This window comes from Melanaphis sacchari, unplaced genomic scaffold, assembly GCF_002803265.2.
Source record: "Melanaphis sacchari strain LSU unplaced genomic scaffold, SCAv2.0 Contig4_pilon_pilon, whole genome shotgun sequence".
Classification (NCBI taxonomy): domain Eukaryota; kingdom Metazoa; phylum Arthropoda; class Insecta; order Hemiptera; family Aphididae; genus Melanaphis; species Melanaphis sacchari.
In genome coordinates, this window is record NW_020271335.1 from 7717768 (window position 1) to 7741440 (window position 23673).

General features: G+C 23.8%; 1 protein-coding gene across 1 annotated transcript in view; it reads right to left on the reverse strand.

Annotated features, from left to right (window-relative positions):
* LOC112598682 overlaps positions 1-23673 on the reverse strand; it is a 147830-nt gene that overhangs the window by 110917 nt on the left and 13240 nt on the right. The window contains exon 2 of the mRNA XM_025345218.1: positions 1888-2081. Coding sequence (XP_025201003.1) covers positions 1888-2081 — 194 coding nt within the window. The remainder of the gene's footprint in view (positions 1-1887; positions 2082-23673) is intronic.

The window sequence follows — 23673 nt, forward strand, 5'->3', positions numbered from 1 at the left end:
CCTGGAAAAATTAATTAAAATAATTTTAATGCTGACGATAGTGATAAATCAACCGATTTGATACGACAATGACGTAGATCATGACAAATATAACTAATATAATACTGTAAATCCGATCATCTTAAGCCTCTTAGGTTTTTAGTGACATGATAATCAAACTGAAAAACAATTTCTTCGGTGTAGAGATACGCCGGATTGGACAAGAGTGATGGGTTCTGTACTGCAAATGGTTTTGAATATTAACAACACACTCACGTCCAATGTGTTATATCTTTACGAGTCTCTTATGCTAATATAAAAAAAAAGTCAAAACAAACATGGGTACAGCCGTATTGTACGTACATACCGATATCATCCAATACAACAACTCTGGGAGTATGCTAAAGCTTATTTATAAGGGAACTTTCGTCACGTATCCCTTTTAGATTTTCATTAAATTGGTTTGGCTACTCATAAGTAATTTTAATCCCTTATTTGCAGCAAAAAAATTAATACCATTTAAAAAAATGACTTGATAACTGTACTTTTTAGATTGCTGTACTGCACTAACGTCGTATACATATGATATATTTTTGTAAATTAAATTATATTGTATCCATACACTTATATTGTTAAATTTATATATTAACACAAACATGTATAAAATATGCAATAATGATGATATGATAATCGGTTTGTATCGGATAAAGGATTAAAATTGGAGTCTGTAATATTAGTCAGCTTTATCAATCACAGAATGAAAAAATAGCCTATGAAATCATTCACCTTTGCTATGCAAGCGTGCGTTTAATCTTAAATAGTAATATAAAACGACAATTTTTTACCAAATTTAGAAGAAATTTCATCAAAAATATTATGAAAAAAAATAAATACAATAAACGAAATAAATGAATTACACGGATTACACGAGCGCAATGTTTACAATATGATTTTAACATAAGTACTGAATAATAAATGTATGTTTTAGTCAAACAAAACATATCATAACACTTACAACTTAATAGTTATTAAACAGTGGCTTTTACTTATTAAATCTTTTATACAGTAAGTTGAATTAATATGAACTATTCCCTTGGGCACACAAGATGTACGTGCGTACTTTAATGTGATATTTATTTTATTTTTTTATTTTTTATTATAAATAATTGTTTACACGGAAATAATTCGATAAAACATTTTTATATTAACCTCTTTTCACAAATAAAAACGACCGTCATGAAAAATAACGAGAACATTTTTTTTTGACTACTGAAATTATACCGAATGCTTGTAATATGGATTCTAATATGTAATAAACAGTAAACTATTGTTTTGCAACATCGCACAAACAGTAATATTGGTTTTTATCCATGACCGAGTCATACTCTTTGTCTGTGGCATATAGCTTTAGTTACACTGTCAAACAAGGCTTACACAAGAAATATCATATGTAAAAAGTGTATATACCATCGCGCTTTAGCCGTATAAAAGACGTCACGAAGAAGAGTGTTGTGTACTTGTTGTATACATTTACGGAGCTCGAGTATCTGATATCCTATGAATTGGCTATGTCAAACAGTGCAGATTTCACGAATATTTTATGCTAATTTATCTCTTCATTTATTATTGATATCAAAGCAAATTAAAATGTTCCACCTATCTGTAACGTATTCACTATTCATATAAAATAATATATGTATAGGTTCGTTATTCGATCCGATATTATACGCCCCGAAAATACAACTAAAATCAATATTATTTGTTCGAGAGTTAATTTATTATTAATTATTATACTATTATACGAGTACAATGTCGTCGCTGTAATAAAAATATACTTTGTCGTACGCGCAGGTACGTTGGGCACGTGTAAATCTATCTGTATTGACATTTTATTTTATTATTACTCACCAAGTCCGTGCCATACGGCTCTTTCGTTGCCGTCTGTCCACTCAACCAATGCGCCTTGTCTGTCTTTGGCTACAAATCGGCCGTGCACGACGTCTGCAAATAGCACATAATACGTACCCACAGTCAATGTGGCTCCGCATGCCCTGTGCCCATCATCCGATAAATCGTTTTGAAATCCCGTCACGTTCATTCTTCTGAAATGATCACATACCGTCGAGTTAATAAAAAAAATTATATGATATACAATATCGATGATGTTATATTTTAGTATTTTACTATAAAAGTTATTATGCAAAATTACTATGCACAATTGTACCATAAGTAAGTAAGTGTTTTTGTATTTTTTATAATTTAATTAATTATAATTGTTATTGAATGTTTAATTAGTAGGGAATTAGAGACTGATAAAATGGGTCAGAGTAGATAAAAATATAATACGAATATATTGCGCACAATCAGAAAGTCAGAAGGCTATATTATGTGACAATATAATATAAGTAAAATATAGTACTCAGAATGAAATATTATTGGTATGGTGGATTTTCGAAGTAAGTTACGTTATAGTGTTTTAAATTTCGACCAAAGCGATTGGTTTTTCCAATTTGTATTTATTTTAATTTAATTTTTTAATTTTCTTACAATGAAAATACTTACAAAAAATACACGTTGTGCCGTTTGCATGGGTTGAAAATTTTAGACGAGCAGTACAGGGGATATTAAAAGTACTTTTAGAGGTGCATTAATTACTTTCTCAATACCTTTCACAAAAAAGCAAAAAAAAAAAAAAACAACAACTTATACATCGAATAATAATGTATAGAAACAAGCACTTAATTTTGAAAAAAAAAAACTTGATAATTATTTTATTTTTTTGTGAATTTAAACAATAGTTTATCTCAGAATCTTTTTTTTATTTATCATTTAAATTAAAAATAAATAATGATGATGCATACATCACTATTTTGCACTGAGTTAAAATTATTTTAAATTGAATAAATAAAATATAAGAAAGTAAACAAATATTCCGATAGTGTCAAATAATTTACATTTTACTTACATATTTTTTTTTCAGTGAACTACATTATAAACTATATTTTTAAATATTTTTTGGGAAAATGTATTTTATTAAAGCAATACTGTGCTCGTAAATATAAAAGCTTTTTGTGAAAAAAAAATAGTGATTCCAAAGTTACTGAAGATATTGTATATTATATAATATATTTCCATCAAATATTGAATTGAATTTAACTTTTGGGTCATCATTTGAAATATTAAAGTTTTTAGCATATAGAGCTAGGAGAAATTTACTAGCAAAATAGTTGATTTCGAGAAAATATTTTATACTTGGTGCTGGGTTATAACGAGTTGGTACTGGTAAACGTCTTAGTTTATGAAATCGTGCATATAAAAAATTCTTATATTTTTTAATAGCATCACTATATAATAAAAAATTGCCTATGTAAACTAATTATATTTTTTAAGGTATGTGTTTAAATTTAAAATAAAAATTTGAAATTTTTTTTGATCTCAAATATGATGTATAAATTCACTGTGTAAATAAATATCTCGAAACACATAAATTACTATCATCTATCATCTATATAATATGTGTTTGTATACTATCCTATATTTTATATAGCCACAAATTCGTTGAAAATTATTCAATGTAATACATTCAACAACTATTTTAATCGTCTTCTTTGGAAATTCAATTATTTTTTTCAGAAAATTAGATAAAAAGGTGAGCGGTATAGGGTAAAGCATTGGTGTGTGCATAGGTATCGGTCGTCGGTAATGATGTCATAATATTTTACATGTATAGATGAACTGTGTAGCCATTGTTGGCGATAACCGAGAACAAAGTAAATAAAGGACAACAAGAATGTTTCGTTTATAGGAAGCTCAGATGACGTGGTCAGACAATGGTTTAGGGATTGATGGCTACATCCTGGTAAATGTTGGGATGTAATAATAATAATCACCTCTTATTATACAAATTTTCCTTTAAACCCATATAATAAATATGCTAATAAGTTGGAAAATCTTAGTCTAGAATATCCCTGATATCTGATAAAAACTGATAATATTATAACGTAGGTGACTGTGATGGCTAAGAGCCTTTCATACTATAAAAAGTTATCTAACGTATAAATCGTATTTAACGCTGAATACCTTAAAAGTTTCTCTCTTTGGCTATTTTTCTATCACCTATACTCACACAAATTACACCAGACCAACTTCCATCTGCCTTTATTATAAATAAAAGGATTCTTTTTCTCTTTCATCCAGACAGGATGCTTTTGAAATATATACTGGCTCATAGCGTGAACGTGAACGTGAAAAAAAAAACTATCTAATAAAATATCCGGAGGGGATTTAATGTTGCCTTTGACAATTGCCTTTTTGCCACTTCTACTGTACCACAATCACCATCACTACGAGCACTGCACATTATGCTCCTACCACAAATTGACTGCGTCCACCACCAATACAACGTGGTACCCTAAAGCTATGCATTTATATATATATATATTCTAGATGTCTTCTCAATGACAGCAAAACTATAATTAAATATACTAAAAGTATCCTAGACATATTTTATATACTTGGACTCTTCTCTAAAGTTTGTTTTTGGTTTCAAAAATATATCATAATATAGTACTTTGATTTATATATTCAAAAAAAAAAATAATAATAAATATGTCAAAGATAGTGTACAATGATAATAATTTAATAATTAAAAACAATAAACTGTATAATATTTGAATATATATATATATATATATACATATTTATAAAATATATATTTTTGTATAAAATATTATATGTATATTAAACATATACCATTTATAGTTATAACTTTGATGTAGTATACATACATTACACTTACACAATATATACGAACATGGAAATTTATAAAGTTAACTGAAATATTGTTTTATTTATTATTTGAAGAATTCATGCACAAGATTAAACCACTTGAAAAATTTATTTCGCATTAAACAGTAAAGTAATAATATTAAAGTTTTACGCATACACTTTAGTACTTATTTTATAATACTTAGAATTTTAAATTATGATGGTGAATGATTGTATCAAAATGTATTACACAAATATATTGAAAAGACATTTAAATTCTATATTCAGAGAAATTTTAAAAAAATTAGAAATATAATTTTTTTTAAATTGCAGACAATTTAAAATTGAATAAATTATTTAAATAAATTTATATTTAGATAATATTAATAATCATTTTGTATCAACAACAAAATAGTATTTTTACAGTACCAAAATAATATCTTATAAATGTCTAAACTTCTAAATTCGCTTTTCGTTCATATTTAACATTCAACGTGATCGACGAAGAAATATACATTTCTTAAATACCATTGATTGCCTTTAATAGAAATTAACTTTTAACATATAATATTATAAACTACATTTTGATATATAGTCATAAATATTTATAACGTCGTATACCTACATAATATTATATACTTAAAATAAAAAAAACAATTTTACAAAAAATTTGCAAAATGGTAGTCATTTACCATTGATAAGATAAAATATATATTGAATACACATAGCTTAAGTTCTGATTTATTAAAGACATTTTTATTATAAGTTATAACGTACTCAACGATATCTATTTTCAAAGAATTTAGATTATCAGTAACAATATTTCTCAATAATAACTATACATTTTATCAAACTACATATTAATGAGAACTAATCTCGAAGAGGAATAATGATATGTTGGGAAAAGAGTTGATACACCCGTACAAAGGATTTTTTTGGCACCGGGTCTTACGTTAGAGACACGTTGATAGCGGTAGAAAGAGTAGTACTGGTAGTGGTGTAATAGAAGCACCCCATTGTGCTCTAATTTACACTTTCAGTGAATCGATTTTTCTCATTTTTTTTCCAAACCACTACCTTCCTATTACTATACATACCTATCACGGCTAAATGTATATACCTATTCTGCTCAAAGAAGAAAGAACGGATATTTTGGCCAAAGTCCTGCCAAAGTTTAATAAATTAATCGGTAACTCATCAAGGAGATGGGAAAAGCAAAGAAAGCAAAATAATAAGTTTTCACGATAACTCTTTTTTCACCTTGTATCCCACAGTAGTAAGTGAGCGGAGGTTATGGTGGTGTGTAAGGCTTTGGCATCGAGTTGAAAATACTGTAATTAAACGATGTCAAGTTCTACTAATAAGATACCAACAAAGATTTTTAATATAGTGAATTTAAATCTAAACATCATAATCTTAGTGTTGTAGAGACTTACAAAAACATTAGTATATATAATATATATATATGCAAAACTATTTAGTGTACTTTTACTGTTTAGATATATGTTTTCACATACCATCAGTTAATACATTTAAAACGTAGAATCGAATGCGTTTTACTAATCTGTGTAGTGTATTAAATTGCGTATCGAATATATAATAATAATAATTTAACCATAACATTAACTTACAATATATACACAATTCTTGAAAAAAAATTAATAAATAATATGAAGTTGTGTATTTGTAAGCTTACAATCAATCACGTATGTCTAATAATGTGCGATTAAGCCATCACATATATTTTACATTCAAAATATATCACAAAACAATCATAATAATTAACAGCCATAAAGATTAAGAATACAAATTTAAATTAAATCAATAGATAAAATAGTAACATCATATTTAAAAACCAAAATGTCAAACACATTACACACACACAAATAATATATTAGAAAGCAATTTTCGGTCATAGACATACACTAGTGTTATTCTGATCCTTTTGTATAGATCTTCTAAAAGCGAGTATAAAAGACTACGCAGACCGTACGTATATGTAAAATTATACTGTTATAAGTTAAATTAATTCAAAAATATAAATATATGTGTCTGAGTTTAGAAAAAAAAAAAAGGTTAATATTTAAATGTAAATCGAATCTTGTTATTTAAAAATATAGATCAGTCAACTTATTCTGTGTTCAATACATTAACTTCAAACATCAGTTGAGTAGTCGTCATGAAGATCATAATATTTTAATAATATATTAACATATTATATAGTAAGTACTAATTGATTTAGTAATTTATAATTCTTTCGATTATATCAATTATATCACCTATTTTTAAAATCATTACACACATTATTTGTAAACAAACACAAATATACTATACCAAAAGTAACCATAAATAATTTATCAAAAAAAAAAAAAAAACATCAACAACAACAACAACAAGAGATCACTATTATTTTACAAATAAAGAATAACTGTTTAAGTAAAGGTAGCCCTTAGCCTCGAATTATCCATGAACTCCCACGTTTGAAATGACATCCTACATCGTGGGATAAATTTTATCATAACATGTCTTAAACTCTATTATTTCTCATGAAATTATTAAGTGTGTTAATTTGACATAATTTTTTATTTCCTAAAATTTTTACTTATTATATTAAAATTAAAATAAAGATAAGCCTTGTGTTCAAGTTTTTACGCAAAATAGGGAATACTAAATGAATAGCGGGCAATGAGCATGTAAAAAAAAAAAAAACGCTTCAATAAATATACAAAGATATACTGTAATTATATTATACACGTATTACCTAGTCAAAAAAAACATTCTTTTATATTATTGGATTATAAATAACCTTGAATTAGGATGGGTATCCGATATAGTGATTGATCTACATCGATTAATTAAATCAATCAAAAAAAGAATACGGTTACTAAGAAAATGGATTCGATATAAACAAAAATTATAGAAATAGTGTAAATAACTTGCTTTTAAATTAATTAACTGAAATATGGAAGATATGCAATTTGGTGAATGGTAAGGGCATATAATATAATATGTATCCATGGGATATATGTAATTTTATAAATTAATTAATTTAATTGTTTTTTATATTGTATACGATCTTAATAAATTACTGAAAATACTGTGATAGATAATCACAATTACTTTCAATTTGATTATTTTACTTTCATTCATTTTATTTTTATTTCATATTATTATTTTGCTTATTATGTGAACAAACTCATCATTATTATAGATGTGTTTTAAAATAAAGATATAAATACTTTAATTATTTTTATTAAATTAAATTAATTATTATATTATTATAGAAACAAGTACCTAGTTTATATTTTTTACAACTTTACCAGACCATACAATGTCACAGCTAATTTAAAATTATACTTTTGTTTTTACAATACGGCCTAATAAAACAACACGTCAAATAAATGAATTTTCATAATTAAGTTAAGTATTAACATTTCGAAACTTTAACAAATAATTTACTCAATATTAGTTTATTGTAATTTGACTTGATTTCAAATTATTAAAATTATCTCTCAATGTTGTTAAATGCGATGTAAAGTGTCATTTTAATATATAAAGAAATGCAAAATTAACAAAGTTTCATTAAATCAAGAAAATGTTAAAATATTAATTGTAATTTATAAATAAGAATATTAACAAAATATGTGTTGTATTAACAATAAGAAATGTGTTACTAAGAGACAGAAATATGAGTAATGTTCTTCTATAACTCTGCAATCGCTAAAGAATGACAATAGCGATTTATTGGAGCCAAAATGTTCAGCTGAGAAACAAATTATAGTTTTAGATGTAATTGAATAATATGTCCAGAGAACGTTTAATACAGAGATCGATCGATGGATTCCATTAATCTATGACTAGAAAAGTTCAAAAAGAGAAATAGAGTAAAAGATTTACTGTTGATGATAGAGATATTTCGTATCGCAAAATACGCGGCGAGGAATTGCTTAAATTTGTGTCCAGTGTGTATTTGACTAGTAGTAATAATTCAATTTGACACTAGACTTATACTACTGCAGTACACTTTGTTATCAAGTTATCAAGCGGGAAAGGCAAAAAAAAATTACATTTTCTTCATCCCACTACTGACAAAATGAAAAATTAATACATGATATTATACGACTCATCAAATATAAAATTAAAATAATTATCTTGATAACCGCATTAACATAGATGACTATTTTCCATGGTCGTCCTAATATCAGTTCAATTACCTGTTAAGAATTTAAAAAAATTTTCAAAAATAGGTGTCGTTATTTATTTTTAAATTATAATTACTTTTTATTATTCATTATTACACAATATTATATGCTATTGCATATTGTACATACGTAATATATTATTTATTTATTAGAAATTGTATAATTTTTTTTTGTCTTAACTTATGAATATGTATATAACTGTCGAGACTAAAATGTAAAAAATATATTTTTCATATTTTTTTTAATTTTATAATGAACTATCGATAAAATATAAAACTTCCGAATCCGTGCGTCCATTAGTAATCACTAATTTTATATATTTTTTAAATACTATAGTTTGCTCACTGGGTAGTTTTTCAGCGGCAAACAATAAACTCCTAGAAGATGGCGATGAAAACCAGCATAACTAATAAGTTCGTATTTTATTCCCACCATCGTAACTATGATTAGATGCAGTACGTGATTATAACTGGTTTTATCGTTACTTGTCAATATATCGAATATTTTTTAATAGATTTTTAATGTATCATATATACTGTTATAATACTATTCGAATATTTTGATGAAAATGGCAACCGTCACCAACATATTGAGCAATCTTTTTAGACTTTTGAATCGTGAGCACATTTCTAAAACTTTAGTCATATATATATATATATATTATAATGTGTTCTTCGTTATGAACGGATGTTTGTGATTTTCAGTACTTAACTCAATTTTTGTGAACGAATCATTTATTAATTTTTAATATTTATTTATTATTATTTTTTCACTGTGCTTAATGGATTTTCAGTGACGCTGATGCGCATCAGTAAGGCCACAGAAAAATTTACTAGAACCCTCGTGACTGTGAGTAATAATCGAAGCACTACTTCCTCACCAATTTCGCGTAGTGTTACTGTTCATTGATTTATATGGGTTGACGGATATTTAAAAAGTAAAATAAAACAACCACTGAGGTCCTTAATGCTCAGCGAGTACAACCAGGTGTTTCCTATTACAACACGTTGCTTTTAAGTTTTGTATACCTATGACTATAATATTCCAGCTTTTTATTAAGAAGGTACTAATCTGAATAACACAAACCAACCGATTTTTTTTTTTTTTGATTTATGCAAAAAAAAAAAGTTTTGGTTACGCAAATTCGACCTTTATTATATTTAGGTCATATAAAAATTCGAGATATAATGCTGTAGAACAGTTGAAATTTTAATAGTGTTTTTACTTTAACTTTTAACTATACTATTCTAAATAGGTTATTCATCATATTAATTTTATATAAACTGCAATACGAGTATGATTCATTTTAAACTGAGATCAACGTAATATTTAAACTTACAATTATTATAGCTACAAATTTTACTTAATTAAGTATTTTTACGTCGTGTATGATTTAAAATGATAAATTATTAGTAATAGTTAATATTAGCCAATAAAAACTTAATAAACTTAATATTGTAGAACAATGTGAATAGGTTTGTGGTATATAAGTAGGCTATACCTAAAAATTAATCTAAATTTTTTTGAAATGTATATAATTTTTAAATGTATTTTAATATTATTCAATTACATCACAACAACTAAAATCGTTATATTTTTCATAATTTTGATTAATTCTGTAAGAATTTGAATTCATTTTAAATAATCGTTAATTTTTAAGTGGGCTAAGATAAGCCTATGATGAATCTTTTATTAAAATTTCAAGTTTTTTATCCAAAACAAAGAATTTACCGTATAAACGAATAAAATAATAAAAAAAAGACTTATACGTATATAAATAACACTAAAATAGGCAAAGTTATGCCAAGTTTAGTAAATGCTAATTTGAATATTTAGTGAAAAAATTCAAATCCCCGTTGTTACTTATTTTTGAATAATACTGAGTTATTTTAAGTATGTAATAAAAATGCTTTACAATAACTAGCATAGTTTGATTTTTGAAATATACAAATAGTTATAATTCCAAATGTTAAAAATATTTAATCGGTATTTGTATGTTTACGTATAGTATGGTTAAAAATCTGAGTTTAGTTAAGTCTAAAAAAAATGATTTAAATAAACAATATTTGTTCAAGAATAAACATCTGTAATCAAAAGAAGTAAGAACTAAAACAAAATGTGATGCTTAAAATTAATCTTCATGAAAAATAATAAACGAATGTTAAATATTATAAAAAATTGCAAACACGTTTTAAAGAAATTTGTTGACAGCAATTTACTAATAATATTTCATTGAATCTTAAATCTTAAGGTATGGTAAGTATTTGTTTTGTTGTGCTTTTATTTATTTGCAATGAATTTTTTTAGAACGATGACAATAATAAAAAGCATAAAAACTTAAATAAACAATCTAAGGAAAATATGTAAACTTTACTTTGATATAGGTACTCAGTACAAAAATAACAACAGAAAATGAATAAATATAATAATACAGACATTTAAAAACTAAAAATATATTATTTAAAATAACTTTAAACATATACAGACCTAATACTTATACACTTTTAATATAAAAATGCTTTCTTACTAGTATCGTTTACGTTATTGAGACTCAATTTTAAGTACTCATTAAATTATTTAGGTAATTTTATTTACCTACTACACAATTTATATTATATGGTTAAATATTTATTTCCAACAGTTTTTAATTTAATACGAAAATAAATTATTTTAGAATTTAAATTTTCTAAAACTAAAATCGTACTCTTCATAACACATAGTAAGTTTATTTTATAAATGTTATTTTATTTGTAAAATACATTTTACAATTTTATGACGTTTATTATGGTAGTTGATCGAACGAAAAACTGAATTACTTAATTTTAATAAAGTTTATAATTTTGTTAAATAATATAAGATAGTGTTCAATACAAACTTTTAATTAAAAATGTATTATTTTAAAAAAAACATTGATAAGTTTTTGACATTGTTGTATTAATTAGTCATCAACATATTTAAGAAACGTATTTGTGTATAAATGTATAAATAGAATAAAGGAGAACAATGCATCAACAATATGCATCCAAAGTGTGAAGTTTAAAACATTGTAGGCACCAATCTTATTTATATATATATAATAAAGTTTTAAAACCATGTGCACATGCATTTCTACAAAACTTTTTAAAACCTAGATTTACGATTTGGAAAAAATATTACAAAAGATATTATTTTCATTATTTTTAGTTAACTAATTAAGAATAAACTCAAAACATAATAATTTATAAATATCTGAACTGTTTTTCATCATTAAATTGTTTTGTAAAATTATTTACTTGAATATAAATAATGTAAACAAAAATTAATTTAAATATTACTTAAAAACATTTATTAATTATAAAATCAATAACTTTATTTTAATAATAGACATTGAAGTATACTTGTATTTTTATAGACTAGGCAGTTACGTGAAATTATTTTATAATTTCAGAAAGAAAAAAAAGCAACAGTTTAAAATTAATTTTGTTTTATACATATTAGATTATCAGATTAATAATACAAATCTAATAATTGTTTTTTTTTTTTTTGTTATTTACATGTAACTATACCCTAAATATCTATATAATATTTTTAATAAAATTAATAATATTTTACTTAACTTTATTATCTTAACACAAACAACATTTAAAATTTATAAAACATAAATATTTACCTATGATTAATCAATTATTTCTCCTCTAAACTAAATTATATTTTACCTTATATATTAATGTTAATTATACATAAGACGTAACATGGAATTCATAAATTATATAAATAAATTCATTTTTAATTTTTTTGAGAATTTATAAATATTATAATTTAGTTTTAATAATTTTAAATTTCAAATAATTAATTAATCATTTAAATTATATGATATTAAATGTAGATTGCATTTAGCATTTAAATAATTATGTTCATTAATCAATCTACCAATACAGTTAGTTACAGTTTTCAACAAGTTGCTTGCGTTGACTATAACAAACTTTAGTCACAGTTATTTGATATGGTACTATGGAAAGAGCCTTTATCATCAAGCAATATAAATTATGAATAATTGTTTGAAGTTTAAACTATGTGTGAAAATATGTTCTACACTGACTACTTTTTAAAGTTTGTGTAAAAGTTAATATAGGCATGTTCTTAATTATTGATAGTTTTTATTAACACATAATTTTTTATAAATAACATAAAAGAAACCACAAATTTATTTGAAATATTCAATTCAACTTTAAATATTTACATATCATTAGTTATCAAATATTTTACATTAGTTTTTATTCTCTAAAAATGTTTGTTAATTTTCTTTACAAATAAACGTCATGTATCTATAACTTACACAAATGTACTATGTACCTATATGTTTTTAGTCTATTCTTATTTTTCTAAAATATCGTATAAAAAATCTAGACGGGTCGAATGTAAAAATCGAAAACGCTCTATGACTACAAAAAAGAGGCAACATTATTCAATGTCTCGATATCGTTTTTATTTTTTTTTTTTTTTATGTTTAACGAGAATGAAGATAAAAAAATATTGCCATTCGACTTTTTATTTTACAGTATCGGAAATGGTGTTCTTGAAATAAATTGATACCGATTTTTACATGAACAGAAAATAATGTCAATTTTTTCTATGTCGTTTTCTCAGGAGGTGTTTGTCTCTTGTTTTAGATTAATTTTACCGAGTACCTATTGTAAATGTTATGATGTCTTTTTTCACAAAAAATACATGTTTCATTAAATTGCTTCTTCATATATGCTTTTTTGTTAATATAACGATAATCTATTCAGCATAAATCTAAAAATTATATGTATAATTATTTCAAACATAGTAAATGCTTCATAAAAATGTAAAGACAATAACAAATATAATACTGCGATAATTTAGATAGTTATTTGGCTTATTCCACATATACTTAAAATTAAAGATCAGATAAAATATATTCAGATATTTACATGTATTATAGTCTATAATATATAGTGTTATATTATTACACTTCTACTCCTTCAATCTTCAACTACTCATCATTTTTCAAAATTAAAACTTTTTCTTTTTTAATAATAATTTTGTATAATTTTATCATTTAATGCTGCTAATGAATCAGTAGATAAAGAAAATATAAAATGAGATTAGATTCATAATATATCAATATTAAATTTATATTTATTAATATTTTTCACGAATTAATCGATATATAATCTCGATAAAATAGTTTATACATTTTGAAAACAATTGGCTTTTTTGACAAATACGATTACATAACACTTGGTTATATGTAGAAAAATTGGAAGAAATAAAATAGTTTATACCTATATAAGAATAATAATATGTTTTATCTATTATTTTCATAAATTCATATACTTATGTGGGTAATTCTGGAAAAATTCGTTTTATACCAATTTGCTTTATAAATTACAATTTTGATGACAAAATAAAATCTCCAAAATAGCTTCAGAAACTAAGTATATTATGTCTCTGTACGATGTTGTAAAAAAATTTTCCTTTAAATCTTAATATGGCCATTAATTTATTATAGTATAATAAGTAAATAAAAGTAAAAAAGAATTTTCAATCACTGTATAATTCAATAACAGCAAAATAACTTTGATTTTAAACATAAATTTATATACCTAATACCATTTAATTGTTTTATATTTGTAATACTACATAGTAAAATAAATTATTTTAAGCTTAATGTGTAATCAAACAATATAAGTACTTAACATTGGCTTAATGCCAGAACAAAAAACAAGAAATTAAACAAAACTCTCGTTGCACCAACATCCGACATAAAAAATAAATATATATTAACACTATAATTTACAAGAAACTGAATAAGACTCGATTTTTTATACATCTACATTACTTTTCTTATACAACCAACAAAAATGAAAATTTTAAAATTTAAATTATTATAAAACCAGTTTATATCAGAGTTTTAAACACAATATATTTATCTAATTAACTATCTAATTGCGGTTAAAAGTGTGTATATAATATATATATATATATATATATATATATATATAAATATAATAATGAAAACTATATATTATGATTTCGAATGAAGGAATAGAAATAGTGTATTATAATATTTATATAATTAAATTATATAGATTCAGATTTTTTAGATTCTTAAATATACTTATTTTACTAAATATTAACTTTAATATTTAGGTATTAGATTAAATTTTAAAATTCAAAAGATTATTTTTACTACTTAAATAGAGGGTTCTATGGTGATAGAAACTTTTATTTTTAAAATAAAATTCCTTTATAATTTTTCCTTTTTTACTGTAAATTAGATAAAAGATATATTTTTTTTTAAATTGTATATACCTCATTTAAAATTTTAGTGAGCAATATTTTTACTTTTATTAAAATTTTTATAGTAAGAATTATAGTAACTATAATAATTTTTAAGAAATGTTCTTAAAAAATCTTTTTTTTTTTAATATATATAATATGTAATATTGAATTTAAATTTTTTATTTTTTTTTAGTTTATTTTATACATGATAAAAACCAATAAACTAATATTAATTTATTACCAACGTTTTCAAACCGCCATAACTCCTATATCTTCTAAATTTATTACCATGGATATTAGGTTCCTAATACATAAAGTTATATAATTCAAAAAATGCTTGGCTAAATTTTAATTTAAACACATTATTATTTTTTGAAAGAATATTTGTTAAATAACACATAGAAAAAAAAGAGTGTATCCCAAAAAAAACAAATTTAAATAACTCCAAGATAATATGGTCTTTAAGTGTTCCAAAAATCAGATTTAAAATAACATAATAATTTAAAAATGATTAATTTTGCTTATTGAATTATTCTGTACAATATATAACATAACACGCTAATATAAAATTAGAATTCCTAATTAGTATAAAATAGTAAGTATAATATACTTGCATTCAATAATTATTATTCAATAAATGAATCTTTTAATTTTTAGTCGTATTAAATATTTATTGTTTAGTGAATTTCCTTACGAAAGCTTTACTTTGAATTTAATCGATATTAAATACAAAGTCAATTAAATATTAGATAGATGGCTATAGAATATATACTAAAATAACATTTAATTATGCTTTTTCGCCTAGAGAAATACATTTGTTTGTATTTAAGATTAAAATAACATAACAGATGATAATAATAAAAATAATAATAAATTATATAAATTATACATACTCTTAAACCGATAATTATAAGAATTAGAGTATGTATAATTCCTACTAAATTTATAGGCTCAACTAAAGCATTCTGTTTCGAATTCATTTACATTATGAAGTGTACTACAACAATTGTGAAAAAAGAAAATTGATAATTTATTTACTTACAACGGATGAATGAATCTATTCATAGCTATCTACCACCATTTTGTTTTCCCATAGTACATGATATGATTACAAAAACTTTCTAATACGTGAATTCGATTTGAGAAATACACTAGCACCGGACGTTTGAATATCAGTCAAAATGACGGTAAAAAATAAAAATAAAAATAAGAGTGACTGCTCGTACACGCAGTGTTGACTAAAAGATTTTAGTGCCAACCAAATGGCTTAACAAATACATATATACGCTCAAATACACACACATACACACGCACATATATACTTATATGTTCTTTTACACAAACCGCAATCGGAAAACTCCATTAAAAATTAGCACTTCAGGGGAAACAAAAAAAAAAATAGACCTTAAAATAGTGTTGTGGTGTGTGTATGTATAATGCTGGCTCACATCACTGAGTTAGTCGTTCCCCGAGGTAAAACTGTCCATAAAAAATAAAAAAAACCGACGACCGTCAATCGTTTTCAATCAATTGGATCCCGCAGCAATCACGGTCCGATCTCTGTTACGATAAGACCATCGGATGTGCGTGTGCGCGAGTTTGATGGCCAAATAATTAAAATAAGGGTTGAGAGTAGGGTTAAATAATAACAATACACGTCCGTCACACATACAAAATATACCATGCATAAAATGAAGATAGAATTATTGACTTTTGGACTTTTGAATTCGATCACGAGGGGGTGCAAAGGAAATACGATAATAGCAATAATGCAAAGACGCTCCGTTGTTTTTAAACATTGTGTGTGGGTTGTGTGTGGGTTGCGTGTAGTGGTGTGGGGGTGTAGGAAAAACGACTATGGCGGAAGTGAAATCGTTAGCGAACGTTACGGCTCCGGTACGCAGTGTGCAGTGTGCCGCGGCGGCAGTGGTGGCTTACGCACTGGGCAACAAATGGAAAGCAGTAAATTCGGATTTGAGCCCAGCAGAGGACCCATTAAGATTTATAATACGCATTGGCCACCACCGCCACCCGAAGCTCCGGTGCTTATATATAAGAGACAGCCACGAGCCCCACGTACCTATTGTATATTTTACCTACCTACCTACCTATCACTATCTCACTCGGTCTGGTGGAATCCCATTAAACCGATGTACCGGCTAATATAATCACACGTATAACTTTGCATTATTCCGGTTCAGAGATTTTTGAGGTTATAAAAATAAATAAATAGATATAAGTATGTAAAAAAAAAAAATCACCCGTGCTTTTCGTTCATTTTATTATAATAATAATAATAATAATGCAGAGCGACAAACGGGTGACTAAATGGTCCGAGAAAAATCGTTTTTTTTTATTATTATTGCTAGAAATCTACTATTTTTTGTTCTGTCTGTTGTATGTATACAAATATATATATATATATATATATATATATATATATACACTAGAGAATTACACGTTATTTCATTAAACGAAACCAACAATGGTATTTTTGGTGTATACGTATATTTCGTTTATTCGACGACGTTTTTTTTTCTTCTTTTTCACTAATCGTTGGTCTTTAAGAATTGCTTTTAAGGATTCATAGAATATTATATTGAATGTATGTAATTTTAAAATATTTTTATCATAAATAATTGATGTGCTCTTTCACATCCTTATAATTTTGATGTCAAAAATGGATAAAACTTTTAAATAGCATAGAGAACCTTGTAATGAAACATTGTCCTATAGCGAGTTTCATACAATATAGCTAATACTATTTAACTAACAAGTCTAAAACTCTCAATAATTTATTTGTTTTGAATCAACAGAATTTCGCTGAAACAAAAAAACTTAAAAATAATTAAATAATTTATCGTTGCTGAATCTGATTTAGCAATATACAGAATACAGTGTGCAGTAACTGAAACTTTTTTCTATATTAATCATTTACATAAATTGTGTAAATTAATGGAATTTACCAAAAATTAATTCAAATGTTAAATTATATACATTTATAGCAATATATTTATTATTACCAAGTTACTTTTTTAAATAATATAAAAATTATACGGCTTATGTATTATTAATATTATTTTAATCGATTCAAGTTTTAATAGTAATATAAGTAATATTTAAAAATATATAGTAATATGATATAATTTTTGTTCCTTAATATTTTAATTTCTAATTTGTTTTTCCAGATTTGATAATCTATTTTATTTAATATCCTAAGGTCAAATAATAATATTATAGTGTCAAATATCAAAAATATTCTCATATTTAATCCAAAATCTACTAATTTGATACCGTTTTATTATTAACAATGATATATATATATATATAAATAAATTACTAGAGAATAGTAGTAAATTTTGTTGAAATATTTCATTTATTATTTTATAAATGAACTCAACTAAAAAAATTGGTTTAATTATATTAAGTTGTAATATGACGAATGATCGGTATGAATAATATAGTAAACTACACACTATACAATATATTATATTATTATGAAATACTTTAAATTGAGTTTTATAATTTTAAAAAAGAAATATATTTATTTTGATTAATACACAGCTGAATATTTAACTAGAAATATTATTAAAACACAGATAAAAATTTATTTTGATATAGATATATAGATTTTTGATTCAAATATTGTTATATTTTATATTTACGTAAAAGTCTAAAATAAAAATAAAATCTTAGAAATTGTTTATAGTTTTTAAATAACACTTTTATTATTCTAAACTGATGTTTAATTTAAACATTCTTGACTGTCAATCAAACAAAAAAATAATTATACAATAGTCTGGCTAAACACAAAAAATAAATAAAACATTACATTTTAAGAAAAAATATAATATAATTTAATTCTAAAATATCTATAAAATTTATATATATATATATATATATATAAATATATTAATATAAATTTATATTCAGATTCATATCGTATATCATGACCAGTCCTGATCAGTTATCTATTAATCAAAATAAATAATTTTTTTTCTTATAATTTATAATATATTTTTAAATATGAAAAGTTTATCAAATATTTATATACTATCATAATTTTATTTATATTTTCTTTTCTTAATTTAGATAGACTCAAATTACAACAATCAACTATATTTTTGCTAGTATACTAAATATAATGCTGTTAACTATATATATTAATGATAATATACGTGTATTTATAGTATATAATTATTATTATTGTATAATATATATATATACATATATATATATATACATTATGAATACACACACACATATGTATATATTTAGACTATAATTCATTCTACATATAAATATATTTATATTAAAAATACTCTAATTTATAAACAATGAAAATTATAAAAAATTAAATGTATTGACTAACAATATAATATAACTTTAATAAAAATTTATAAGACTTTTATACTTTTAGTTAAACAATTCAAGAACAGTGTCACTCATTTACATTATAATTTAAGTAATTTCTTACAAAACGATATTTAAATAAGTTAATTGTTGTAGGAAATTTATTATAGTATCAGACTGTTTTGTTGATCACATAATCATTTCACAAATAGTTCAAATGACAAATAATAGATTATTATTATAAACAAGAATTTCAACTTTTTGAAAAATATTTATAAATATAATAAATTAATTTGTTTCCAATATTAAATTGATGGTAAGACTTAATAGTGATAATTCAATAAAAACTTTGCTAAATATTCAAACACTAAATTTGTATTTTTAAACTGTGAACGTCACATTATAATAACAGTAAATTCGGACTAGGGTACTTAACCACTAAACTATAATATTCAATGAGATGCATACGGTATATGAATAAACTATAAACATGAAACAGCTAAATAAATAAATTAAATGGACTATATCAATCAGTAGGTCCATTAGATTGCATTAAATATATTATTATGCATATTTTTATTATTATTTATTAGTTATAGCCAGAATTAACGCAAATAATACAAGCTAAATTACTAAATCATTGAATATACCTCACGGCAAACAAGTAAGCTAGGTTAAATTACTGTACTTGGTACATAGAATTCCTAAAACCCTACATTTCTAGAATGATTTTATTACGAAAATTGAAAATGCGATGTCGTAAGATTAATTTTAATATATTGAAAATAGGAGGCAACATAAATTTAAACCTATAATTTTTATCAATACACTATCTAATATCCCACAAATACAAAACTTTAAGAAATAAGATATTTGAATAACTATTTATATCATTAATTGTTAATTAATAGCTTTTAAAAGAAAATATAGAACGATTATTAAATAATCCAATTCAGTAAAAAAGAAGTGTATAAAATTAATAATAATAATAACACATTTAAATATATAAAATATCAAAACTATTAGTTAATATTGATTTTAATATTATAAATATTATGAATGCAAATTTGACAATCATATGAAATTTTCTAAATAAAGGTAAATCATTTTCAAGCCATAATAAATAAAATGTCTCCGTAAATTACATAATTTTCTTAACATGAAAATAATTAATAACAATTCAATTTAATGCAAGTAGTTAAAATAATTATTCTGTTATTCAATTATTCCGATTATACTAAACATAAGTTACATATTTACTAAAAAACTATATAATATTTTCTGTTCAGTTTTTGTATCAAAGAATATTTATGATTTTCAATTATCAAAAGTATAAAAAAAATTTAATATTTGAATTAGAAGTAATATGTGTACATTGTATAAAATAACTCTTAATAGAGATGTTTTCTAGTATTTATAACTCATAAATTCATACAAGAATTATGTTTTCTTTACTTATCTGTTTAGTATTTATAATCAGCCTATTTATACCTATTTTATATATTATTAATGATTAAATATAATAAAAATAAAACATATTTGTATCCTGATAATCGAATCTAACCAGAGGATGATCTTGACAATGTAATTTACCAAACACTATTGAGTCGAACAAATCAATGACTCATTTAAATTCAAAACACACATGGCATTTTGTTTTTATACTATTACTTTTATTGTTGTATAAGTATAATATATACCATAGTTTTTATTTACATTTTTTGGTACTCGTTTTTACAAATGATAAAATAATACAATTTTAAACATCATTAGGATTAATATACTGATTACATAATAAGTAATATACCTATATAAAAGTGATTTTATTCTTCGAAAGTTTTTATATTCAATTTCTTTAATAATACACATTTTTACACATTTTAAATTTATTATATGATATACAAAATAATTTATAGACCATGTAAATTAAATTTTATTAATTTTAATATGACCTTTTGAAAGGTTCAGAACATGATGAGATGTGGTGGAAATGAATTTAGACATTCTCAACGAAAATATACAAATTAAGGTGATATATGATAGGAACTGATAGAATTATGTAGCGGCATCGATGAAACTTTATTCCACGTTAAATTGTTAAAGGAGAAAAATAAATCGTCACCTCACAGTGAAGCAATGAAATGCTTAGATTTTTAGCTTTTATGTATTTTTTGTTAGAAAAGTGAATCTAGATAGTAATTTTAAGGTATGGTATGTAGGGGAGAGATAATTTCCAATTTTTATTATCGATTGTATTTAAGAATTTTGGAATTCCTGGAACACTTGTGAGATTAATTACTAAAGTATGAAATAATACTACCAAAAATAATGTCTAGATAATGGTATACATTTCAGAATTTTTATTTAAAAAAAGAGATGTCGTTTCGTCAATGTTATTCAATTTTGTATTAGAAAAAATCATAAGAAGTTTACTTAGAAGAAAAAATATGAAAATTAATGATAGGTGTATTATTTAGTTTATGCAAACGACCTTATTCTTTCTAGAGATACTAGACAAGATGTAAATTGGACACTAGTTGATTTGATAAATGCGAGTAGTCGAATGGGGCCCTTAGTTAACTAAGAAAAAACCAAGTATACATCTCAGACGAGAAAAATTAAAATCAAAGAGGACATAAAATATTTGGAAATTGACAATCTTTCATCTAAACAAATTAACTGTTTTAAGTATCTATGGCTTAATGTAAATTATAAAAAGTGTGTATACACAAGAAAATAAACTACACTTTAAGTCGGCTATTAAAGTGCGTATTATGCTATGGTTACATTATTTAAGCCCAGACCATTGTCTAGGAAGACAATGAATGTACACAAAACATAAGACCAATTTCTACGTATGGCTGCTATGTATGAGCAACAACAAAAGTGGATGGAGACCACAATAAACTGCTCGTCTTTGAAAATGTTAATGAAAATCTGTGGCCCGGTAACGACGTGACAACAAGCAAAAAATGCAGAAGAAATCAAATAAAAAATTTAAAAATTTGTAAAATAAAAATTATATATTACAGCTTATTGTGAGTTCAAGAGTTACTTGGGTAGGTCATACATAGCAGATAGCTCTCTTATTAATTCGCTAATGGTACCTAGATCAAATATATTATAAACGTCTAAGACAAATATGGCTTAATGTGATTAGAAAAAACCAGAAGTAGTTAAAATCAGATTGAAATTGAAGCTTGAACCTAGCTTACACACATGAAATACGGGATGAATTGTTTTTAGAATCAAAAAGGTTACATAATGGTTCGTAAAATTAAAAAAAAAATTGATAGGTATTAAAATAAATTATTTTGTTTGTGATACAAAAATTATTATCATGAATCATATTTAGTATTTAATATAAAATAAAAAGACTTCCTTTCCTTGTAATTTTTATATATTTTATATATATATATATATATTTAATATTTATATATATATATTGATTTATCATTAAGTTTAAATTTGATACATACATAATAGTGTCTTATTCATTTCAAACTCGTGCAAAAGTTCGGTTTTCTAAATTTCCCCCTCCCCTTTTTATGAAAATAAATAAAAGTATTTATATTTATACCTTATTAGTTATTAGTGATTTTTTAACTTTAATGTTATTAATTACATCCATAAAGATAAAGTATTTTATATAATATCTACTAAATTATACTTTGAACGCTCAGTTTAATATTACAAGAAATTGTTTATACGAAATTTAGCTAAGTATTGAAAAAAAATTGTTCACGTAATGTTATGATTATTATGTAAGTGTACTAATTTTTTTTTTATTATTAATTTATTAAATGACTTGTGGTAAATATAATCACTTTGTAATATAAGATATAACATGCTTTAAAGTTAGTTTTTGTTATTTTTATGAAATTATTATATCAAAACTGCATATAATAATATTTACAAACTATATATATATAAAAAAAAAAAAAAAAAACTCTATTCTCGAATTTAAAAGTCTCAGAAGTTATGACTTAACAGTTCACAGTTATCGATACCACTAGATTTGGAAATGAAAATAGGTGGATTATGGAAATTCTACATTTAGATCATCAGCTTTATCAATTGTTGG